At 44.1% G+C, this 26,879-nt stretch overlaps 1 protein-coding gene across 6 annotated transcripts in view; it reads left to right on the forward strand.

Annotated features, from left to right (window-relative positions):
• Nucleotides 1–26,879, forward strand: part of LOC119485011 (plexin-A1-like) — a 233,385-nt gene that overhangs the window by 28,837 nt on the left and 177,669 nt on the right. For 5 of the 6 annotated variants that reach the window (XM_037764274.1, XM_037764301.1, XM_037764292.1 and 2 more), the window contains exon 2: nt 14,773–16,218. In XM_037764274.1, the coding sequence (XP_037620202.1) occupies nt 15,037–16,218 (1,182 nt within the window). In that variant the 5' untranslated portion in view covers nt 14,773–15,036. Of the gene's footprint in view, nt 1–14,772; nt 16,219–26,879 lie in introns of those variants that run through there. The other variant, XR_005206159.1, reaches the window with a different exon arrangement.

Below are 26,879 nucleotides of genomic sequence, written 5' to 3' on the forward strand. Positions count from 1 at the left end.
TGCTGCCGCTGCCGCCGTTTCTATAGTGAAGCAGTGATGCGTGCAGCGCTGTGTGTCGCGCTTCACCAGGAATACAGTATGTGCTGATGATCTGGGACAAGACAGGAAATCGTCTGAGCTCACAAGCCCCTATTCTCTTCCTACTCAACGCCGTGCACGCACATTCACACACACACACACACACACACGGTCTGTTGGCTTGAACATCTCCTGAGCTAAAAACAGTTGAGCTTCCTTTGTTTCAGCTCCACGACGGCGCGACTGAAGATAATTGCCGTTGGCCTCACATGACTCCGACATAACAGTTAAACAAAAATGAATAGCCCCTGTCCCGCTGAGTTCCTGGACATGGCGGTGTCTTTGTTTAGTCTGTATGCTGTTGCCAATCTTTCTGTATGATGTGATGAGTTTGATCATGTGGGTCAGAGTGTTTTCAGGTGGCAGATTGGCACATTTGTTGGGCTTTTTTTTCTATTTCTTGATTTTTATGCAGAACAAAAGCTTATGATGCCCCTTTTCTTCAGATTGAAATACAGTGGAAACCGCCTCACGGTTCACAGTTACAGTGATCAACTGTTTATATGGCTCAAAAAGCTTGGGACACAATCATTCCTATACAAATGCTGTTTAAATAATTTGCTTATAGTAATCAAGTAGACCGCTTACAGTGTTCATTTTGCATCTTTTCATACACAACAACATATGGAAAAACATTTTAAAACTACGTTAGACTAACGTTCATTTTTTTTTTTTACTTCACTCCCTTGATACTCGGCCTCACGGACTGTCTGTTTTCCGGCTGGATACCTGAGGATGATGCTTTGTGCACATTGATAACATGACGGGGAAAAAGAAAGTCATTTTCTCTGAATGAAAAACGAATGCGCACGTGGAAATCCCCTGTGGTTGAAGCCGCCCTCGTCAAATGGATTGATAATACCTGGTCGTGTAATGCCTCCAAAGTGAAACTCTGCCGATCCTCAACAAGTCCCCCTTTGCCGGGGCTCCTCGCTTGCTTACCCGGTGAGCGGCATGGAGGGAGGCGGGAGAGAAAAGGCAAAAAAATTGGCAGTGAGTCTGTAAATAGCGAAGCGGTCCGTTTCATTACTTTATATTCATGTAATAAATATACAAATGTGAATTAGATGGTAATCTGCGTGAGAAATAAAGAACAAACTAAACAATTCTGTTATAATTATCATCCGCTTATAGTGATCAATTTGACCGGGAGAGACGTGATCACTATAAGCGGTTTCCACTGTTTCCAATGAACTAGAAATCCGCTCATTTCCCTCCCCAAATAACCTGCACTTAAACTTGAATTAAATGTTGGAGACATACTTACTGTCTCTGCCCCTTTCCCCCCCCCACAACATCTTACATGAATTATCACATTGTTTTTTTCTCTGTTAAAGTATTGGACCCACATTACCCCAAGCAGAGACATCTGCATTAACCCTGATGTCTTGTGACCAATCTGTGGACATAAATCTGCTAAACGCCATGTGACACAAGCCACACGGCTGTCTTAAAGCATTTAGAGCGTAGCATAAAGCCATGCGGTCATAGCCAATGATATGGTTACTAATACTCCTCAACAGCACACATCCGGAAAGTATGGGCCTTAATGGACAGAGATGGATAAGGAGGCTGTCCGAGTCAATAGCGGACCAGCCCAGATACACTGTGTGTGCACACGTTTGTCTGCATATGAGTGCTTTTGATTGTCATTACAACAAAGCAGGACATTTATTTGAGTAAACTTGTGCTGGATGATGTAATGATTCTGCGGAAAAAGGAGAGCAGATGGTCAGTTGTGTCTGTTTCAATAAACTTAATAAGTGGAGACCATATCAAGTGTGGTGGGGCACCAGAAGAATTCACAGCCGAGAAGATATGAGCTAGATTAAGTCTTGGACTTGTGTCAAGTCTTTGAAGCTCTCAGGTCAGATGCCGGCCTCTTTTATGATGTAATCTCAATAGGAAAATCAAAAAAAAGGATTCTGGTTTAGATAGTCTTTATCTAGAGACATGTGTTTCGTCACTTTCATCTCCTCAACACAAAAAACAGTGATGGTACAGATATGACACGACCAAGAGCTGACTGTACTTTCTTTTCTTTCCCTGATATCAATGCCAATTTGTAGTTGATATCAGCGTTTTGAAATATTTTCTCATTAGCTGCTGTTGGTTTATAGCTGATACATAATTTTCAAATACTTGCACAATCCCAGGGAGAGTTGACCATTCATCTCGCGCTGACAGTGTTGGCGGTCCTCATAAGCGTACTCTGGCAAACATAAAGTCCAAGAAGGGGGAGGCTACCTTTTTATGGCGCCATTAAAACAAAAGGAGACAGTGATTCTTTTTAATACCTTTCTCCTTGAAGCGACTCCTCTTCCACCCACCGCCACCACCACCGACAGCACCGTCCTCCAATCCTTGAAGAGAGGATTTACAGTGGCGTGTTTTTACGACAGTCAACACTCTCTGGCAAGTTTTTACAAAGCGGTGCAGCTCGAGCCCTCACCAGCACTCTGGGTGTCAAAGGTCAACCGTGCTCACAAGTGGAAGGAGTGAGGAAGAGAAAGTAGAAGGAAGGAGTTTCAGTTGAGGACAGCGGTGTTTGATAATAGGCTGTTTTGGGCAGAGCGGGCTGCATTCCATTATAGTGAACTCAGCAGGGAGAAGTTATGAGCAGCGCTGTGGAGGAATGCACCGGGTTTGTTATAACAGAAAGAGCTCAGAACCGTCTGTTCATGGGTGGATGTAGGAAAGGAACACACCTTATATAGCCCATATCTGATCATTTCAATGCACTTTAATATAAAAATATGTCTTCATGAGCGTACAACATATTACAGTTAATAAGTATTTGTTGATCAGTTGCAACCTGGTCTCACAGGAATATTACAAGGACATTCCACGTGTCATGAGGATGCATTTTAGGCTTTTCGTGTGTCATTTGTACGCCGCTTTTTGGATGTTATTTGTACGCCACGCAACAAAACCATTGGTCCTACTGCAGTTAAGTTTAGGCAACAAAACCACTCACTTAGGTTTAGGAAACACGTCATGGTTGGGCTTAAAATAAGTACATAAACTAAGTAAAATGTACGGAAACAAAGTAACATAAGTACAGAAAACACGTCACAAATGTCACTAAAAAACTTCCAAAACAAAACACCGGTCTCCTGGTTAAAAGTCCCGTGTTTTTTGGACCCATCGAGCTCCCCTCCCGTCCACCACAGTCTTTCTCTCTTTTTATTCTACGTCACTAGCTCTGAGCTTAGCCTGCATTCACATTACAGTCAGTACAGACTACATGGCGTACAAATGACACGCTAAAAGCAAGAAAGGCGTTCTTATAACCGTAATATGCCTTGCGTATTATCGTGGCATTTGTACACCTTTTCGTGCAACCGCGATATGTTGTAGGTCTATATACTGTGTAAAGACGATATGTTTTGGTCAGTTGATATTCTTCAATTAAGTTCTTATATTACCATTTTGGGGCCCACTGACTGAACTTGTCCTCACCCGTGGTTTCATGACATCAACACCTGTTCGACCAACTTAGAAAGCTCCAACCACAACTTGATTGGTGGTATGAATGACTCTTAAAAAAAACCACAAGGTTGTTTGTGGTTGACCTTCATTCCGACTGGCATTGCTCAGTGTTCATTCAAGTCATGGGGTGGCATGTAGATGCATGCAGGGTTTGTGATTAGCAATAACAGTGCCCGGCACTGTTCACGCTCCACACGGTGGTTTCCTAAAATATCTATGCAGGTACAGTTTTGTTTTTTGACTTTGCATTTTCATTGTTGAAGCTGCTCAGACTGTTCACTCCTTGGCTGACATAAGTGTGCACCAGACCCCTAAACCATCACTCCCAGACCTGGCACGGTCACTCTTCTGGGTGAGGCTCTCAAATTAGAGTTAATTTATTTATATAACCAACAAGCCTTGGCTGCCTGACAAGCACTGCACCTTGTAACGGTAGGCGAAGCAAATGTGGCTGCTACATTATGTAGCGTTTTCCACCATAATCTGCTGGTGACACCAGACCAAATAAAGCTTTAGTGAGTGAATAGAATTGAGCAAGGCTATGAATTCAACTTTTCATTTATAAGAGAAAGAATGTGTTATTCCTATTTTCAAATGTCACATTGTCTTGCTTTAATAAGTGTAGGATGTTGGAGACAGTGACTACATTAACATGAACAAATTATTCAAGTTTTTGCCCCTAATCTGTAAAAAAAGCCAATTCCTACTAAACTGTTTACATGGCTAATAAAAATGAATATTCTTTCAACCACCCTCTTGAAAAGGTCAGAGTTGGGATGTATGCTCATATCCAAAAACCTGTGGATATCCAAGTCTTTTATAATGTTTAAAAGTAGTTTCTCCTTCCGACCAGAAATGTGGTCTTTTCTTTTGGGCATGTTCCTCTGCAAACTGTCTGCTATTTGGTTTGTGTACAACACACAGTTGAGTTGGACGCAAACAGGAGAGAGGCCGTGTGTCGCCAACTGCCTTTAAAAACCCAAATTGAGACGCATATTCCAAATTAGCTGTGTACATGTCCAAAAAATGCTCCTAAAACCTGAATATTCTCTACATATTCCATAGTTTTAATTGGAAAATGCTCCATTCGGAATGCCTTTCCTGCGCTATCAAATAAAGACAAGAGAAACCTAAAAATAATCTTAAATGTTTTTTTTTAGTTTAGTTAAATTTTAGTTCATTTTCATTCTAAATATAATATTTAATCCTGCGTCCTTCTTGAGGATGACTTCAAGTTAAGTTAACAACCTGCTGTTGCTTGTCATGACCTGCTCCGATCCTTCAACACTGTTGTTCTCTTAAAGCCACGTCAAACAGAAACAGCATTAGCGTTATGCTACATACAACAGTACAGGCTCAGTGTGATGTTGCCTCAGTGAGTCAGTAGTGAAATGTTGAACTAACTGCACGATTAATGCGTGACTCTGTGACTCGTATCAGGCACATTGTGGCCTCGACCTACATATCGCCTACCTCTCCCACCTTCACACACTGACACACACACACACACTCACAGACAGACAGGATTTGTCATGGAAAGAAAGACCCAGTCGCACAAACACAGTCGAGAGATTAAGAGTAAACCACTAATCTGACGGTGCCTGCATCACTGTGTTTGTGTGTCTCCGTGCTCCCTTTTCTGAAAATGTGGGCAGGTTTTATGCGACGGCTGCCGGTTCATTCTGTCTTAGCAGCTGGAATGAAGCCCCTTTGTTTTTCCAGGAATTTCACCCCCGAGAGAGGAAACGGGGAGGAGGAAACCATGTGCTCCTGTTTAGTTTGTTGTGATCGCTGTAAATGTGGCGTTTGAAGGTATTTTATTTGGGTCCGTGCACCGCTATGAGTCATAAAAGGTGGAGAACGTGACAGAAGAGATGCAGAGAGAGATGTGAGCTGTTGTGCAAAAGACATAGCGTGAGGGTGAGAGAGGATTCGATGGAGAAGATTGGGTACAAAGATGGAGATAAATACAGTCTGTCTGCACTTCATGCGTTATTGGAATGACAGCGGCTGCATGCCTGGGAGACACCCCGGGGCGCTCAACCCTGTGTTCACCCGCCAAATCAGACACGATGTTCATAAACTGTTCAGAGCACCGAGATGGTGCCGTTCACCATCCATCCACCCCAAGCTGCTCAGAAAGAGAACTCAGAACACAATCAGGCTTTGCTTGATGCAGAATGCTAGCTATCTTTGTAGGGTGAGATGAGATTTGAAGGATAACGTAGGGCACACACACACACACCTGTCACACAGATCACCTTAAACACACAAATATACATGGTATGTGTTGGTTTGACGAGGTGATGAATTCCACATTGAAGTTTGTCCACAGCTGCATTCCAGTTTGGAGCAGACTTAAGGCCGTTGTGTTAAAGGTGATTTTTTCGTGCACATCAATATAAGCTTTTGCACTGAAAATAAAGGCATCAACCAATCACGGTAATAATAATAATTATTATTCTATTAATAGCTTTATTTATATAGCACCTTTCAAAACAAGTTTACAAAGTGCTTTACAATAAAAGCATGATAAAAGTAATTAACATCCAGAACTTCATATCTAAACAAGATAAAATCATATAAATAGTTACAGCAATGCACCATCAGTTAAGAAAAACACATGTTTGTGGCCGAGTTGCGCCTATATTTCTGAAACAACAACACAGAGATTCCGTAGTCCGAGCCAAGAAGGCAAACTTTATTACTCCTTTATTACCACCTTGACAAAGGCAGCGCAGACCAGATCCACTCCTTCCGTTCTTACCTTTCACAATAAAAGCCCTAGATATATAATATTCGCAAGTGAGTATTTAGCATTTTCTTGTCGTTTATACGTCACGCCCCCGGTGTGTAAAGGACTTTAGTATGAGATCACCAGCGTTCAGATTCAGAGAGGCTGCAGAAGCTGGTGTCAACGTTGCCATGATGTGTGTATGTGTATGTGTATGTGTGTGTGTATGTGGTGGTGTTTCATGCTCTTATGGCCTCGTTTTAAACCAACACACACACACACACACACACACACACACACACACACAGTAGCCGACAACCCCCTCCTCCCTCTGTCTCATATTCGACAAATGCAGGCAGAGCAGGAACAACTGTGCGCCGTAGCCTCAGAGTACACTAAAGCATGTGCACACATTTATGACCTACTGCAACACACACACACACACACACACACGCACACACACACACACACACACACACACACAGACACACGATTACCACATACTTGTGTACCGCTGTGTGTCTGAAGTAACGTCTGTCAGCATATAATCCCATTTACTTCTGAAAACACAAGAGTGTGTGAGTGTTTATTGTCGCAGGGGATGAGGAGAGGAAGAATGTGTGTGAAGTAGTGCCCACAGTCTGTCTACTGTCTCGGAGTGGCAGCTGTCACACACACACACACACCCTTACACACACAGGCACACATGTCTGCTATCCATAAGGCACGCTGGGTGTCAGAGGAGCAGTTGTCCTTGAACTTATTGCCACTTCAGCCTTCGAATGTGTGAGGTGTCCTTGTGCTACTGATTCAAGCCTGGGAAACAAATGGAGGACAACAGTGGAAATAAGTGCCATCAGTCAGATTATTACAGATTAACAGGCTAACAAATAAAGACTGTGGCGCAAAGTCTTTAAATCTGCTTTTCACAATTTTAATGATTGTTTATTATTATGTGTTTTATGACCCCGTGGCTCATGATACTTTCTCTAAAAAACATTTTACTATCTTCAGATTCCATTATTTCATGGAGCAGCGCTGAGCAGCTTGTAAAGCGTCTGCTGTAAAGAATTTATTCTTGGCTAATGCACTTGAGCAAAACTAATGTAGAACGAATCGAAGAGGACGATGTTTGAGGCCGTAGTGTTTCTTCTGCGTAGCCCTTTTTCTCTCGACTCCTCCACGTCAAGGGTAGAGCCGCTAGACGGGTCTGCATCAGGTTTTATCACTCCGGCCGGGCTGATGACTTGAAAGTCAGCCCAGCAAGGTGCTTTAAAGACAGGGGGCTCAATTTGTTTCAGTGACTGACTTCCTAACACACACACACACACACACACACATATACGCTACTTTTGTACTCTGGAAACAAGGCATTTGTTTTGGCAGGCCACCTGCCACAGAGAGAGAGAGAGAGAGAGAAAGGGCACCGGCGCTTGTCCTCCACTAAACTGATTTACGTTGGCACTAAAACAGAACTCATAAGGACTTTTTATGCGCCGTAAGACTCGCCAGTCAGCGCGTTCCCCGCAGCCAAGCCAGGAAGGAAATGATACAAGACACCACAATATATAACACTGCTTTTGTTGTCCGACCTCTTGAAAATTGGTCTTACCTCCTCTGAAATTTGTCTTGGCTCGCTGCATGACTTGAGTACAATATAGGGGGCAGTTGAATTTGGCTCTTTAAAAAGTGCTCATATATTCTTTCCTCATCACTAAATGCACTTTTGTCACTTTTTTTTTCCTTTCTAATGATATGAAGTAATGACACAAAAATGAACATCAGATCTCAGGTTGTCTGTTTCTGGCTGTATTGCCGCCGAGGGCTCTCTAGAAATACTACCCATACTCCGTTATTAATACGTGTTCTGCTGTCATTCAGCTGTTATTGAAAAAGGAGGACCTTTTATGAACAAATTTCCATGGACAGTGACAAATGGGTTTGGATATGTTTTGATAATATTCCACAGTTGGGTTATTGCAATAATGTTGACATTCTCTGATAATCCTCAGCGGACAGAGTGATTGCTTTGTGGCAGTGTTGAGATTTGAGTTTTAAAGAGGACTGGTTCAGCTTTAGATTGGTCGTCTGAACCCCCAGCCCCCCTCCTAACCCCTCTCAGCCCCAGAGACAGCCTCTGATTGGGACATATCTCACACTGGTGGGTTAACAAGGCTGCAAATGACTAGTCTGTACAGCCCCTACCTGCAGTTATGTGTCTATAGCAACCTACATCCCTCATCCACATCCACCCTGCAATTACTTCACACTTTGTGTGTTTGTGTGGGTCTGTGAGCGAGTTGTCTGTCCAGGGATTGCTACCCATCCCTCCTTCAATCCATCCCTCCATCAGTGTGTTGGGGAGGGGGATGGTAATCCATTCTTCCCATATGCAGATAGTGGCGGTGAGATTAGGCAGACCCTGGGAGAGGATTAAGGCTTCAGGGCTCGGCTCCCCTTCTATTTTACCTCCTCTCTTTAAGCATCCCACCCCCACAACCCGCCATCACCCGCTTTCCTGCCGCCGCCGCCTCCTCCGCCTCGTGCTGTTCAATCCTTTACCCAGCCCCCACCACCCCCCTCAACCATCTCTTTTTCCTCCCCCGGGCAAATCTCCAATCTCTGGAGTGCGTTGGAGTGAAGAGGTGGAGGGCAGATTAAGATAGAGACCCATTAGATTTTTGTACATGTGTGTTTTTTGATTTGCATGCGCATAATTCCTTGTGTTTGTGTGCGTATATAGAGACCATTTGTGCACAGAGGGGAGGATATATGCAGCTGGTAGGGCTGGGTAATATGGAGAAAATCAAATATCACATTATTTTTGACCAATTACCTTGATATCAATATTATATTTACTAGCGCTGTCAAAGTTAATGCGATAATAACGCGTTAACCCAAATTAATTTTAAGGCCACTAATTTCTTGACCACATTAACACAATCGATCTTTTTTAGGTTGTAGTGGGCTCAGTTTCAAAGCTAGAATGAAGATACATATCATATGAAACTAGACAAACCTAAGGAATCCATTGGTACCAACCATGTTATACTAGCTTGTCGTGAAGAACACTAAATAACGCTATAAAGTTACACTAAATTTTGGCGAGGAAAAACCATCATGGCCATTTTCAAAGGGGTCCCTTGACCTCTGACCTCAATATATGTGAATGAAAATGGGTTCTATGGGTACCCACGAGTCTCCCCTTTACAGACATGTCCACTTTATGATAATCACATGCAGTTTGGGGCAGTAGTTTCCACTACCGAGCGAGAACTCCTGTAAGGAATAACGCTGTGCGTAGGTTGTGTGCTTGACGTTAGTGAGTGTTGGTGTGCAGCACAGACAGAAAGAGAGAGGTAGTGTGTGTGTGATGGACTGACGGCGAGTATGAAGATAACAGTATAGCTGTGAGTGTAGCGGTGCAGTGTGTGTACGGTTTAGGCTGTCGGTAAACCAGGAAAAGATGACACTTATGCCATATTACGATATCCAAAATCTAAGATGATATCTAATCTCATATCACAACATCGATATAATATCGATATATTGCTCAGTCCTAGCAGTGTGGGGGTTGAAGTGCGCCCAGTGTGTCTTTTAAACCATATTGCTTTCCTCGATTATGCCATGGTTGGGTTACAATAATTGACTTTGTGCATATATATATGGGAGTGTATGTGTGTCTTTAGAATTTGCATACATTTTCTCACACATCCATCTCCCTCACTTTATTTTCTTTCTTTCTTAAACCCTCGATTCCACCCCTCTCACCTCCTCCTCCTATCCCAGATGTGACCCACATGTTGTGATGCAAGGGTAGAGAATTTGTCAGCTCTCTTCTTCCTTCCTCATCATCATCCTCCCTACTCTCGCCACCTTCTCCTCCTCCTCCTCCTCCTCTTTCTCCCCTCCAGTGGCGAGTGCTGTAATTGATATGCCACCGGCAATAAATCAGCACAGCTCCGGGGCTGAGCAGCGACCATTATCTGAACGGACAGGTTTAGTTGCTTTGGAGACGCGGGTGAGAGAGGGAGAGTTGATTCAGCTCGGCTCACGAGAGTCACCAACAGCTCGCCACTTCATCGGCCTCTGTAATATCTTCACAATATACGTGAGAACACATCGCGACCCCCGTCTCTTCTCAGGATTCCCGCCGCTCTTAAGCCAAATAAGCAAAATGAAGTAAGGCTGTGGAAGGACCCGTCCTCTCTGTTATGTCTTCCACCTTTCTTTCAATCCCTCGTTCCAATTCCCAAAGCCCATAGGGACGCAGTACAGTCCTGTCAATTGGGCGTTCCGATATCAAATCCAATCAACCTGGCCCCTTACAGCCCGTCCTCTCTGAGGCTTTTCCCTGATGCGATAACGGCCTCGGCTCCCCCCCGATATGGCGGCTGCCCATTCCCAACGCCACAGACACGCTCCGGCCCAAAATGATTGACATGTTTTTCCTTGATGGTGCCAGATATGGCTCGCAACCTTGTTTCAGCGCTCTTCCCACCATTTCACTTTGGCTCTGGAGGAAATTGAAATTGAAGAGGGTTTAGGGGGATAAGGCTGTAGAGAGAAAATGGGGAAATTTAAGAAAAAAGAGAGGAATGTGTGTAAGAAGCTGAGTGATTGACGATATCCTCAGCATGTCTGCTACGACGGGGTGGGCAGCGGAGGGATTGAGAACGAGGGCCCATTTGTGAAGACATTATTTGTGTGATTCTTTTATCCGTGCGGTTTGCTCCCCTGTTAGTTTTTGAAGTGGATAACTCCACGTTGTCACTTCGCTAACATGTGTTAGTTAGAGTGTGTATTGCGTTGTCATCGTCTTATTACCGGGATAGATAACAAGCCCCAGATGCAATTTGTTGTGCGATTCACACTCTCTTACATCAAGCCGTGGCTGGCCTAAATGAAGAGGAATTACTGTAGGGATGTTTTTTTTTTCTTTTTTCACGTTCTCTCTCGTTCTTTATCGGGCTCTCTCATTTGCTCGCTCGCTCTCTCTGCCTCATTGTATCTTTCCCCTCACTCGAAAACGACAAAGGAAAATGAGGCAGCCGGCCTCCCTTCGTGCCACCACGTTTTAAATTGGCATCTGCTCTCGTCGCGCGGCGCAACTCTACCGTTGAGCAAGAAATTAGTTTTTTTATAGGCCGGCTCGTCGTTTTATTGCGGCTGCTTATGTCGGAGAGGCCGCAGCCCGCGTCGAGTCGTTTTAATCTCGCCGAGTGGAGAGTGAGGGTGTATCTGATGACTGCGGCTCAGGCCCTTCTGTCTGCAGTTACCTCACAATCCGCGGGGCTCCCCTGGTGTTTGATTCAAGCGCAGGTAGAGCTCTGATTAAAATGCAGCGGAGACGCTGCCTTTTGTTTGGCTCCCGCTGCTCCTCTCTCACCTTTATGCTTCTCTTCCTGTCCATGTTTCTGCAGTTTCTCCTCCTCTCCTCTCCATCTCCTACTTTCTCTTTCTTTTCCCTTCCTCTTTTTCCTCTTCCTTCGCCCCTGCTTTTTCTCCCTCCCATACGTCTTCTCCCGGCCTTTCATTTGTGGAAATTGGATGACACCACCTCTCCCTGAACCTGGCCGGCGTTGTCTCAGCTGAGCTATGGTTTGCTATTCCATGAACGTCGCCACCACTATTTCTCTTCTCTCCTGCCCGCTCCGTCTCTCTCTCTCTCTTTTTCTCTCTTTCACACACTATTTGCAGCAGCGGCGACTAAAATTGATGTGCAATTTAATGACTCCTCTTACCGAGGTGTTTAATTCTTTCGATACATTCAAAAGTGCATTTTTCTCCCCCTGAGTGTTTACTCACTCTCTCTTCTACCTGTCTGGGAGCTGCATAAAACAAAAAGGAACAGGTTTTGAAACAGAGCTCGGTAAACTGACCACACTCCCTGACCTGTGCGCTAGACGGATGCTCCTGTGGCTCACCACATGGAGAGCGGGAGGCAGAAACTGAGATAAGGAGTAAAAGAAAGCTAAACCCCACATTCCTTTTCACCTCTTTCCCTTATTTAGATTTTCCTCTATCTCATGTTTTTGCCTCCCTTATCTCCCCCCACCCTCTTCCCACCCTCCTCACCTCTCCGTAGTGTCTCTCATCTTTTCTGATTCGGCGTGGTCGTAAAACACCCTTCGTGCAGACACTTTGATAGTCAAGGTGAAATTGAAGCGCGGGGTCCCTGGGAGAGTTGCGCCCTGTTTTGCATAATCAGCATTTACAGGAGAACTAATGTCCCAGTATTGCGGGAACATGATTGGCCTGTCAAGCAGCGGCACACGCGCCCGGCGAACCCTGCTCCACATCATCATTGTATTGTCGTTGGAGGACGCCCAAAGAAGCAGATATTCTCTGACTGACTCCTCCTCTTCTCCTCCTCCCTGTCCTTTACCTGTAAAACCTCCATCCTATAAATTATCTCACTCCTGCTCCTGTTTTCATATACCGCCTCTGTGGTCGGCATCCCGGGTTGTCAAGAAATACCAGCTGTGTGGTATACTGTGTGAAATATATTTGTGTATTCGGGAGAAGCTCTTAAATGAAAGCAGACAGTAACTGTGTATTTGCCAAGTCCCCACTCATCAGAATGAGCTGGTATAAGAGGACAAGGACGGCAGTGAAGAAGGAAGTAGGGCCACTTAAATGTGGGCACTGTTGGGCTACATTTAGACGGAAACTGTGTACTAGAGGACAACCGTTACTTAATTTTTAAAGGCCTATATAATAACGATAGTTTGGATTAAAAAAACTTTTAAAAGCTGATTAATCGGCCGATATCTTCTTTACTTCTGCAGCAGCCTAGTTGGCTACTTTTGCATACGTTGTTTTTAATAAATCAGTTTTTCAGTCACTCCAAATTTAATCATTCGTAACAGAACATCCTGAAAATGTGATTTGGTGGATTACATCATTGGAAAACGTTCTATTTATTTACAATGGTTGATGCGTTGTTCTGTGACTTACAGTATGACTGGCCAGGATTACTTGTGTTGTGCGTCTCGTAGGTTGTTAAATGCCACTCTTGCAAACCATTAATGTTGGTGCATATTCCCGGGGTAAGGAGGATCCTTAAGTGTGCGATTTAATTTCATGAATGGATGGTTACATGGCTGGATTATTTGGAAGACAGAACGCCTAATTGGTACAGTAAGCAAGCTAAAGTAACAGTGAATGATTTCTTTTCCTCCCTGTCTGCCTGTCTTGTATCTGGGACGAAGAGCTGACAGTGCTGAATTATATAATCGAGGGATAACTTCTTTCTCCCCGTCTACTTTGACTTTGTGTACGGAGCCTCTATATAAAACAGTGATGTACGTCCCCCTGTAACCGGTGGCGGCTGTGCAGCCATCGGCCACAATCAGAGCCCAGTTCCACCAATAACGATAGTTTGTAAAATGACCTATTGGCGCAGATTTATCAGCCTCTAGTGGATACGTTGGTGACAATCCCTCATCTCGCCAACTTCAGGGAAAACAGTAAAATTGTTACAAGTTATTTTATCTGCTATGCGTGCTTGAATGTATTTGATTTTCTACTGCAATACATAGCCGGGTGATGTTGCACTAACTTTGTTGCAGCAGAACAGAAGTTGAGCCAGGTTCAGCTCTTACAGGCGGGTCGCTCACTGTTGCCAAGGCACTGGTCTATTTCAAAAAGAACTATGAGGTCGCCTTTTTTTGATATAGTGCAACTGTCTGTCTGAAACAATCGCTTTAATCGCACAGGTCACTGAATAGCAAGAGGCAGTGAGGCAGGTTTTGAGTGTACTGACTGTGATTGCTGTCTGAAGGGTTTGAAGAATTGTGCCGTATATGCAGCAGCATACGTCTCAGTCGAGGGTTTTTTATATTTCTCTCTGCTTAAGTTATATTTGTCCTGATATATATATTGTAGTCGCAGCTCCCTGAGAGAAGGCAGTGTGTGCTGCGACCTGCTGTGTTACCATGAGAACCTGCTTCCTGGATATAGTCGCCAGAACTGCAGGCGTAATTACAATAAAGGGGTTACGTTACTGTATAGTGTGATACCATTGAAACCATGACAGGAAAGCCTTGCAGCAGACCTGGCTATAAATTGCTGGCTGTCAATGTAACAGTGCCCACTGGCACTTTTTTTTTTTTTAAACACAAGCCTCGTCCAAAGCCACCATGGTAAAGTTAATGAAATATTAAAGAGTTCAATGTTGTGAGTCTATAACTCATTCCAGCAAGACTCCCATTATGTGTACAGAGCCTTTAATAATCGGCCCATGCCTCCCCTGCTATCTTCACTCATAATTAAATGCAGACACACATTTGCCTTCCAGACTTGATTTGATATTATTTATTTATCACCAGGGCAAATGTCAGCTTGAATTCTTTTCTAATCTTGGCTGTGCAATTTGTGAGCCTTATTCGGCCTGCTTGATGCATAATCAATAGGAAATGTTCCTCGGACGCTAACCGTGTTTTTTCTCTCTCTCTGCCTTGCAGGGCTCCCACCTCGTGCCTCTGTGGATGATGTTCCTGATGACGGCTTCCAACGCTGAGCACAGGACAGCGGATCAATAGGAGTTTTGTTGCCCCCTCCCTTCATCCTCCTCTCTCTCCCTCACACTGTCTTCCCTTATTCCTTGACAGTAGAGTTGAAAAGAAAGAAAATCCTGACTTGGGACCAGCACTTGTGCTCCTCCTCCTTCTCCTCCTCTCTTTTCTCCTTCCCCAACCCCCTAAGCCTCGCCTCTAGACAGCCCAGATATGTGTCCCCTAGCTCGGTCAGCGGCTTCCCCTGGCCAGGGGAACTTATTTCTCCTCTTGGGGCTTTTGCTTATCATGAGCTCATCCCTCTCCGGAGGCCAACCCCCGCCCTTCAAACGATTCGCCCCTACCGAGTCGGGGCTCACACATCTGGCCATCCACAACAAAACAGGAGAGGTCTACGTGGGAGCCGTCAACTGGATTTTCAAGCTGTCCAGCAACCTGACCAAGCTGCGCAGCCACATGACCGGCCCGGTGGTGGACAACGAGAAGTGCTACCCTCCGCCCAGCGTCCAGTCCTGCCCGCATGACCTGGCCCAGACCCCCAACGTCAACAAGCTTCTCCTCATAGACTACGACCAGAACCGCCTCATCGCCTGTGGCAGCACTTCGCAGGGGATCTGCCAGTTCCTACGCCTGGACGACCTCTTTAAGCTTGGCGAGCCACACCACCGCAAGGAGCACTACCTCTCCAGTGTGGCAGAGTCGGGCACCATGTCCGGAGTCATCATAAGCTCCCCGCACAGTCCGACCAGCAAGCTGTTCATCGGAACCCCCATCGACGGCAAGTCTGAGTACTTCCCCACGTTGTCCAGCCGCAAGCTGATGGAGAATGAGGAAAACGCCGACATGTTCAGCTTCGTCTATCAGGACGAGTTTGTCTCCTCTCAGCTGAAGATTCCCTCCGACACTTTGTCCAAGTTCCCTGCTTTTGACATCTATTACGTTTACAGCTTCAGCAGTGAGCAGTTTGTCTATTATCTAACAATGCAGCTGGATACCCAATTAACTTCCCCCGACGCCAGCGGAGAGCAGTTCTTCACCTCCAAAATTGTCCGCCTCTGCGTGGACGACCCCAAGTTTTACTCCTACGTGGAGTTCCCCATCGGCTGCACTAAAGACGGAGTAGAGTACCGGCTGGTTCAGGACGCCTTCCTGGCTCGGCCGGGCCGGCAGCTCGCCAACTCTCTGGGGATCTCGGAGAATGAAGACATCCTCTTCACGGTCTTCTCTCAGGGTCAGAAGAATCGGGCCAAACCACCCAAAGAGTCCGCATTGTGCCTGTTCACCCTGCGGAGGATAAAAGAGAAGATCAAAGAAAGGATTCAGTCGTGCTACAAGGGAGACGGGAAACTCTCCTTACCCTGGCTGCTCAACAAGGAGCTTGCCTGCATCAACTCGGTAAGACCAAATCTCCTCTTTGTGCTTTTTGAGTTGTGTAGAGTACGTACTTTCTTTACATCCTTTTTTTCTTAGAGTCAATCAGTTTACTTATCAGTCAAGGCACACATATTATGTTTTGATTAGGGCTGTTAATCGATTAAAATAGTTAATTAATCGCATAATAATCCATGCTTAATCGTGATTAATTGCACATATTTGATCTGTTTGATTGGTACCTTAAAGGGAGTTTTGTCAAGTATTTAACACTCCTATCAACATGGGAGTGGACAAATATGCTTGCTTTATGTAAATGTATGTATATATTTATTATTGGAAATCAATTAACAACACAAAACAACAGGCAACAACAGCTGTCAGTGTGCTTACTTGACTATGAAACTGCATGTGATTATCGTAAAGTGCGCATGTCTGTAAAGAGGAGATTCGTGGGTACCCATAGAACCCATTTTCATTCACATATCTTGGGGCCAGAGGTCAAGGGGACCCCTTTGAAAATGGCCATGACAGTTTTCCTTGCAAAAGTTTAGAGATCAATGGATTTCTTAGGTGTTTTAGTTTCATATGATGTCAGTATCTTTACTCTAGCTTTAAAACTGAACCCGCTACAACCTAAAAATTGCAAGTTGCGTTAAAAGAAAATTGTGCCGCTCAAACAAATTTTAACGCATTATTATCGTTGACATTGACGCATACTGTATTAGCGTTAGTTGGCCCTTTAGGAACCCATCTAATAGGAAAATATGGCACCATTGCTTTGGGCAAACGTTCAATACCTGTTCTCAAGAATGTTATTGAAAGTATTCTTGTTGTCATACATGAGAATACACGCATACAGTAGTCATTCATATATTAAAGACCGGTCTTGATGTCTCCTATTGATGACTCCTATTTCTTCACTCGACCCCTTTTTTTTGTGCGTCTGCTAATTGATTACCGGCCCACTCATGCTCCATCCATTCATTCATGAGGACCTCTGCTACCGGCCCGCAGTGGTTAATATAAAGTGTGAACTGCTCTTATTTCTTTCTCGTACCGTCTTCTATTCCACCTTTTTTTTCTGTCCATTTTCCCTTCTCCCCACAACCTCTTGGTGCTTTGATTTAGTCAGGCAGGGGACATCATTAGCCCAGTCCCCTGGATTTGTGAAATGTCACTCAGGAGTAGCAGTCACACACACACATACATACACACAGTATGGTTCGGTGCACTGCGGTGTCAGATCCTGGGGATAGCATGAGCTAGACTTGGTTTTTACTAACTGATCCACAGTGCATGGCCCTGCATGCGTTACAGAGGACCCCCGCTCACACAGACACACATGCGTGCACTCACACTGGAGACCTTAAGGCGCTACGCACAGTCTGGTTTTCTCTATAGTGAACATATATACCTGCTCACATCCTTTCATTTTCTCAGGCTTTCATGCCTCATTCTCTTCTGTCTCCCCCTTCTGTACCCTCTCTCTCTTCAGGCTGCATCTGCCTCTCATGTCTTTGTTCCATCTATTAGTGTTAAGTGCGCCTCACTCTTAGTTGACCACCTGTCTCAGCGACCTCATCTTCTGCTCCGTGTGCTCTTTAAGTTCACCCATCCGTCCCCTCCATCTCGCTCCCTCTTAAGATAGCTTAATTAAAAGACCCGTTTTAAAGCTTTTTCTTTAAATGTCAGTGCACACCATTTTTTCCGGCAGATGTCTTCGTCGCACACACACACACACACACACACACACGCACACCCTTCGCCCTGTGTTGCAACTAATGGAGCAGGGATACTTGGTAAGAATGGCGCCCGTTCTCTGTGTAGGTCTTCATTAGCTTGAGTGCACAGGTGTGTTTTGTGTGGTAGTGTAAGTGATGTGAATGACCCGGCCAAGTCCTCTCTCTCACCTCCCTTTCTTCCTCTCCTCTGCCACCTTCTGTAGATGTAGTCGCTTTCCTGTTCTGTGCTTGATTTCATTCTTTTTTTGTGCTTTTTTCTTTCTCTGGGCCCATCACACTGACAATAGCTCTGAGGCTAGCTCATTTATTTCAATTAGACCTTTGCACCGGTGCAGCAGGAGCTCTTGGTGTGCAGAGTGCTCTGGTGCAAATCGCAGGTTAGTGCAGCGAAGAATTTGACTCTACCTTTTACATCATCCAGTAACTCATTGTGCCGGCCAGGCAAATACTGTATGTGCAAATGCACATGTCGGGTACATAACTGCTGCATTGTGCTGATATGCTGCTGACCTCATCAGCATTTAGCTAGAGGAGAAAATTATTGCTGTCATAACTCTCAATAGATGGACTATTCATCCTCAAAGGAGTATAAACTGTCGTGCACAGTGTTTGCTTTTGATAAGGCTCCTTACTGGATATACTGGTTTCACCTAACACGGTCTTACTAATGCATCCTGTGGACCGGTTTACTTGTTATAGGAGGAAAAGCACACGTATAACCAATAACATTAAAGATGGCGCGCACCTATGTGTCCCAAGTCACACTTGTGATTATGCATTGTGAGTTTGGTTAATTTATAAGGCTACATCCACACTAATACGCATAACTTTTGCTATGTTTAGGCCTAGTGACCACTAGGGATGTGACGGTGAGGACATTTTTTCCCACCGGTTAATAAACTTGTGACAACACCGGTGTTACAGATTACTCCGGACATTTTACAAGAAAAGATGACGCTCATTATCTGTAGAGCGCTTACTTTGATCTTTACCGTCGGGTGTCTGTGTGTCTGGCCTCTCTGGTCCTGCTTTCGCTGCGGGGCCGCAGGTTTCCACCCGGCGGGTACGTAATGTAATCGGTGTATGCCCGACCTAGTGACCACACTGCTCTGGTGTTATTGAACCCCTAATACGGAGAAGTTTGAAAACGCTGCTGACACTGTTTTAGTTTGAATCTCCGGGGTTGTGTTTCAGCCTGGACGGGAAGAAACGGAGACCTTTGAAAATGATGATGCAGACACCCACTCTTGCTTCTTGATTAGGTCTTATCAGTCACGACGTATCCTTTCCTGATTCATAACGCCCTATCACGTGTCAGTTTTCCAGAAGAAAACGACATCAGCCGTGATTACCGTGCGAGTACCAGTAGTTAATTCAACATGGATAACGTCTTTAGGCATGTTAGTATGGACAGAGATTATTTCTAAAAAAAAAACACGTAATGGTGTGGATGTAGCCAGCCAACAGTTATTTTGCAGAAAGAGCAAAAAGCACCCCCCCCAATCCCATTCTGCCAGTCAGGCCTGTTACCATGGTTACTGGAGTTTTTTGATAAGGATTACTTTCACTCATAATTCATCACCGCTTAAACAGCAGCTCAAAAAACCCGTTGTCCCATATAAGCTGTCAGCAATGATGATGTAATAGCCTCAGAGATGAGCTGATTGGCTGACCCCGCGACAGCAGCGAGGCTCGAGGGGTCGGCCTCAGGTTAATGACGTCTGCCACGTTGCCCCTAAGCACTGACCTAATGTCAGCTGACCACCACTGACCTTAACCCTCAGTCAGTGGTCTGAGTGACCTGAAATCTGACCTCAGATGCCTGATATCATTTTCCAGTGTGGGAGCTGCTGCTGTGCAACAGGACTACACAACACAACACAACAAGCACAGAGGAACACAGACGAGGCTGAGTCAGACAGCAGAACTGGAATAGCACAAGAAGTTGAGAGTTGTACTAGCCAGTAGGGGTGGAGGCCTTACGATATGATATTATCACGATACGATCTTATTGCTGAGTATTATGATAAGATATGTTCTGATTTATTACTCTGCAAATTATGCAGTTTGTCAACATCTGTTTTATCTAATAAGAAAAAGTTTTCACTCTGTTCATCTCAGAGTTTTCATTCACATATCTTGAGGTCAGAGGTCAAGGGACCCCTTTGAAAATGGCCATGCCAGTTTTTCCTCACAAAAATTGAGCGTAACTTTAGAGCTTTATTTAGTATTCTTCCCGACAAGCTAACATGACATGGTACCAATCGATTCCTTAGGTTTAGTTTCATATGATACCAGTATCTTCTCTCTAGTTTTAAGGCTGATCCCACCACAACCTCTGAAATACAGAATAGTGACCAGGCCCACCGACGGGCCGTCAGATTGTTAGGAGGTTAATAGTTTATATAATATATAATCAATACTTGTCGTGCATCTATACAATATTGCCACGAATATCGCGATATTATGCTGTATCAAACTACTAGCCAGCTAAATGATGCCAGTCTTCCACTGTCAGCTACTATTGGCAGCAGTTGGACTACAAGTGAAGCACAAACGTACAAATCTAACTGGGCGTCATCTCCCCATCCCCATTCCTCCAGCTGATCTCGGTATATAAACTCGCTTCACGGCTATTTAAGCTACTGGTATTTGGCACTGAACCCCACCCAGGTTTTCTCAGCCACTCAAGGAATTCGTATGCACTCCTCTAACCTCTAGGCTACAAACATCTTAACTGCATTCGACTGAGCAGTGTGGGAAAGGCCTGCGGGTGGAGGGTGAATACGTTTAGTTTGACCCTGCCATAGAGCTGTGGAGAGGGCGAGGCAGGGGGGAGAGAGAGGGAGGACTGGACAGCTGTTAGCCACATAGCTATGATGGATGGCCAGGCGCTCCGTCAGCTCTCTGTGTGGAGTTCATATTTGTGCTGGATCATAATTTCTAGCCTCTGGCCGTCATTAGGGCGATATGTTTATGGGCACAGGGAGATGGTGGCTGTTATTCTGTAAACACAAATGTTTGGGCATATTAGAAGCAGCTCTGCTATAAAAATATGTGCAGACACACATACACACACCATTCATCACCTCAGCCCAGTTGCCTGGCTATATTTGTCTGCTGTGTGTGTGTGTGTGTGTGTGTGTGTGTGTGTGTGTGTGTGTGTGTGTGTGTGTGTGTGTGTGTGTGTGTGTGTGTGTGTGTGTGTGTGTGTGTGTGTGTGTGTGTGTGTGTGTGTGTGTGTGTGTGTGTGTGTGTGTGTGTGTGTGTGTGTGTGCGTGCGTGCGCCCGTGTGTTTGTTTGTGAGTCTCTGTTTTGTCCCTGAGCTTTATTAGTGAACCCCTGACCTTCTCCCCGGTTTGACAGTGGATCAATACAAACCATTTCCACACAGGGAGAGAGAAGGAGAGAGAGAAAGAGAGCGAGGTATAGAGGTGAGCGGAGGAGAGGATGAACGAGTTTCAGGAGGTAAATGAGAGAGACGGCGGCTAGAACCAGAGAGAGGGACGAGAGAGAAAGAAAGAGGACGTGGGCGGGCGTAAAAATGAGAGGACACGAGGGAGTCAGAGAGAGGAAGAGTTAGATGCCAAAGCAACGTACGGGAGAGAGTGGGGGAATTTTGAAGGATGGTGTTTGTTAGATGAGAGAGACAGAGTGAGTGTGAAAATAACAGAGCGAGCCAAAGAAGAGGCTTGAAGGGAAAAGGGAAGGGATTGAGGAAGAAAGCAGAAAAAAGGAGGAAAAAGCATCAGTGTTGTTGCAGTTTCTCAAACCCGATCTTTACCTGACTGTACACACTGCTGTGACCATGCCTAGATGTGTGTGTTCAGTAGGGCTGTCGCGGTGAAGGAAGCTTCCCTGCGGTGACAATGATTGGCTCAACAGCACGATATGCAATATTATTGCCTTTTTTTGCAAATGACTTCATCCTTACTTTATCCTGATTTTAGTGCTGTATTATTGTTGTTTGCCGCTGGTTGCCATGATACGAAATATCTGCAGAAGTAAAAATGTCGGCACAAGGTAGAGTACTTGCTCTGGATGAAGGGAAGGCTGAAGCACTTAGGGAGAGATGACGAACCCGCCGGTCTATGTGGGTTCACTTCTCCTCCGTTTGTGTTGTTGTTGTTTAGCACTTCTACATGTAGGATGTGACGGTTGGTCTTCGTGTTTTTTTGTCCCGACCATCCTCCATCGTGATTGAACGGCTGGGTAAAAAGTGACAATGACAAGCGCAGCGTTTTACCCAAAGCTGAACATTATTTAACTCTCTGCGACCAGGAAAAAGCCCCAAACGTGCAGCGCTCAGCGCAGAATAGACGCTCGTCACGCTGCTGCCGTTTGTAGCATAGTGTAAATACACGGCGCTCCCATTGCACAGAATTGAAAAAAAGTGAACATTGTGGTTGTGGCGGTTGCTTGCCAACAGCACGGTAATGCAATATTGGGGTTATTGCGACAGCCCTAAAGTTCAGGCATTTTGAACCTGTCTGCAGCGGTAGCTGTGGAAATGACTGTACTGTAGGGATGCAACATGTACTGTACGCTAAGTGATGCTGCATTTTGAAACTCAGGAAACCAAAACAGCAGGCTGCAGGCCAGTTTAAGAATGGAGATATTTCCAACAATATCAGTCATGAGGAGTTTGATATGGAGCCAGGTTTTGTGCTGCAGTCACGGGCTGACTAACTGTGTTTTGAATGTGACGTCAGTGTTATGATATTGAGTTTGATTTTGATTTGACTAGAAAGACTGATGGTGTCAAAACATCTTTGAACATGCTTGAAATCTGATTTCCAACAGTTTTTCTGTGCGATTTTCTTTTTTTGTTTTAGACAAAACCAGTCAGATTCCAATCTGTGCAGATACATTGCTACACATGACCCTGGCTAGCAAGACAGGGATGCAAAGGAGAATGACACAAGAGGGGTGATTTTAACGAGAGAGGAATAAACAGGGAAAATGGCTGAGAGAACGAGTAACAGCCAAGGAGAGAGCAGCAAGCATTTTACAGCCAGGGTGTGCTCGAAGGAGAGGCAGTGATTCACCGACCGAGAGAAGAGGAGGAGGACGAGAGGAAGAGTGATAGCCCCAGAAATCTTTTCGCCACCACTGCCAAGAACAGCCGGAGAAAAGGGCGGATGACAGAAAGAGGGGAGAGAGACGGAGGGAGGAGAGGAGAGGGTGATTGAACGCTGGCTGCTGCACAAATAATATCGGTGTCCGTCACCTGGCCACCACACTGTCCTCCTCAGCAGCACGACCCTCTGTCATGTTAGCTTTGTGTGTGTGTGTGTGCGTGTGCGTGTGTGTGTGTGTGTGTGTTGTGGCTCATCCGACAGGGCGAGTATATCTAGTTGCAGGTGCTATAACAAGGAGGACTCAGGAACACAACAAAACTCTTTTGGTGGTTATGAAATATCACTGAATTTATGGAGGTGTTCTCCTGTTAGAGAAAGTTCGGGGGATCTTTTTGCTCAGGGGTCACTTTGCAGAACATATTTTCTTACTCACTAAAGTCATCACATTAAACAGTGATTTCTTGCAGCTTTTCTCCACAGCGAGCACAACATTAAACTAGCCAGCTGTAACCTTTAAGGTTATTAGAAAACACTTACTGTATGTCGTTATAGAAAGTCATGGAAAAGTCATGGAATTTAACACCAGGGCGGCGCAGGGAAACATGGTCACATTAGCTTCAGACGAAATGTCCTGAAACAGTCTCCTCAAATTGATCAGCATTTTTTGGTATGCCTTTTGTGTTCTGTTGTTGGTCAAAACTGCATTTGAAATTGCTTATTTGGTTCAGGTTCAGGAGTATGAAGACAGACCGTCCAAATCCTGTCCAAACTTTCCTATACCTTTTCGGTTTCAATGACACCTTTTCTTAAGGTTGCAGGTTGCCATGCCCTAAAGCACAGCCTGCTTTATGGTCTATTTTACTGTAAATGTGACCATAATTTACTGAATGAACATCATGCTGTATTGAAGAAGACCTGAAACTAGCGATTGAGACCATAAACTCATGTTTACAATGTTTACTGAGGTAATAAATCAAGTGAGAAGTAGGCTCATTTTCTCATAGACCTCTATACAATCAGACTTCTTTTTGCAACCAGAGGAGTCGCCCCCTGCTGGCTATGTGAAAGAATGCAAGTTTAATGCACTTCAGCATTGGCTTCACTTTTCAGACCCCGGAGGTAGCCCGCTGCTTTTCCATGGAAATGACACAAAACACCATGGGAATCAGCTGAAGCAAGCTGTGATGCAGGCTTTATTGTGTTAATACAGGACAATAAAGCCGTTAAACATACTTTTGTATATAAGCTTTCTTTAACTAATCGTCTAATAAAAATAGAAATATTGGGTTTTGGAAAATCATCACATACTAAGTATTGATTTAGGCTACTTAAATTGGGACTTAAGGAAAACAACAACAACAACAACTTGTTTTGGACATTCCTTTCCCTCGCTGGTGCTTGTCTCTACATGAGGCTCATATTTGACCCGAAGACTATTCAACATGTCAAGATGCTTTCTCTCGATCCCCAGATGGATGGTGAGGTGTTGAACTTTGTCACAAGCCAATGCATCAATCAATCGGCAATCAATCATAGCAAAAACAAAGGAGTCAATCTCAAGCATTCATTTTTTTTTATGCTGCATAGTCCATCTGTTGCTTGACCATCAGTGTCAAAGGTGAGATTTGATGCTGAACCTGAAATCGATATTGAAGCGATCACTTGTGCATTGTAGTTATTCAGATTTTTAGAGAAACAGATATTGCTGCTGTTTCAACTGTGTGTGTGTGTGTTGTGTAGCGAGGGTAGCTGCTGAGAGGAGCGTTGTTATCAGAGTAAGTACCGTCCTGTGGCGAGCTGCACCCTGGAGACTGATTACAGCAGTATAGCAGATGCAAATGTTATACCCGATCCTTTTACCTATGGCTGATAAGAGCAGGCGCTATCTGAGAGTATTATACTGACTCACTGAATTGAATGCAATAGAGCACACAATGAGTTCTCTTTACCTTTAGGATCCTGTATTCGCTCTTACATTTCAGCCGTTAGACGTTCCAACAAATATTCTGCACGTCGTGAGCCCACATTAAGCGAACGGAGCAGATTTTCATTACGTTGTTACAGAAGAGACAAAGTGGGATTGGCCGGCTCCTAACCTTATTAGATCCATCATTATGAACATCATCTAATGAACGTAACTCACTTGTGGTCTTTGTAAAACACAGTCCTATTTCTGCAGACCTAATCTAAAAGGATGTGCCGGCAAATGCGTTTAAGTAATTAGACCTGATTAATTGAGCCGGAGTTAATTGACAGTCTAAATGAGTTGAGCTAGGAGACGCCGATTGGGCGGGTTGTCTTTAACGTTATTGGTACTAATGGGTCATGTTTCGGTTAATATTTGGTTATTTGAAATCGGGAATTTGTTCATTTGTATACAGGGTAGACTTTCGATTGCGTAGCAGTGGTTTGTGTGTGTGAGCCTGTGTGTGAGCTAACAATGTCACACCCACTCTGTGCTCAAGTGTCGCTCTCATCCCATTATTAAAGGACAATAGAAAACCTTTTAGAAAAGACCCCATGCAGACTGTGTGTGAGCTGCTTAATTCTCTCTCTCTCGCTCTCTTTTCTGACCTCTCCCTCTCTCAGAGGAGTGTTTAGCTCAACAAATCCCCATCTCTAGCATCCTTCTAATGATGCTAATTGTCAGTGTAATTATGTATTGATCTGTACGGTGTGTGTGGGTGCTGTGTTGCATACATCATTATCAGGAGTAATCGGAGAATGTGGGGCAGGGGTTGTGCTTGTATTGCGCATGTTAATAGTCTCTGTGTGTTTGTTTGCTTCAAGGTTTTTTTTAAAGGTTTTGGTTCTCTCCGATGTAGATGAGCTGAATGTACGCAGTTAGCACACATCTACGTAATCATCTCCCATGCTTTTTCTAGGGCTGTCCTCAACCCAAGCAATTCGTAGTCGAGTTTCTCCAAAAAGAATCACACTTTCAATCTTGTGTTTGTTAGATATGTGCTCATAAGTTTCTTGGAAATAAGTCATTCAGCATGAAAAACAACCGATTATTTGACTAATCAACTAAGAGGAGGCAGTCTTAGTTTTTTTTTTTTATTCCTGTATTTGCTCTTTTCCAACAACACCCTGGTTCCTATGTATAGATCCATTACATTTGGATGCTTACCAGTATAACCAGTAGGGCAATTGGGCCCCACTTTCCCATTTTTTGTCTCTCTACTTTTCTAGTTTTAGTTTAATTTTGTTTTTTCTTAAAAGATTTCATTTTTATTTAGTTTCAGTTTAACAAAAATATTTTCCACTGCTTATTTTCTTATTCATTTTAGTTTGCTATAAACTATAACTATAATCCTGGTCCCAGTTCATCCAAAGGTTATTGTGTTTCCTACTACAGTAAGACACTGCTGCTGACCACAGTTTACAATAAACAAAGTCCACTTTCAATTAGTACAGCTCAGATTATGCTTTATCAAATAGAAAATTAAATAAAAAATATACAAGTGAGCAGCTGTATGTGTCCCAGGAAAGTAATACAAACATTTTTAATGTAGTTTTTAAAATCAGATGTTTGCCTCAAGCAGACTGTCTGCTCTTTTTTAATATACAGAGTAAATATATTCCTGGATATTTATTTGAAAATGAATTAAAAAAAACTGATGAACCCAAACAGCGAAGTCTATATTTCTAAAATGTAATTTTCTTTTACATTTATTTTTTCCCCATTTACTAGCTCAGTTTCTATGCAAATGTGAAACGATATAAAAAATAGTTTCACCGACTGAATGAAATGTTGGATTTCAGTTTCTTACTTTGAATTATATTTCAAGTCTCCTTGTAGTATTTTATGCCATTAGAATTTGTTAACATATCTTTTGCTGTGTGAAACCTTTAA

This window comes from Sebastes umbrosus, chromosome 1 (genome assembly GCF_015220745.1).
Source record: "Sebastes umbrosus isolate fSebUmb1 chromosome 1, fSebUmb1.pri, whole genome shotgun sequence".
NCBI classification, from domain to species: Eukaryota; Metazoa; Chordata; class Actinopteri; order Perciformes; family Sebastidae; genus Sebastes; species Sebastes umbrosus.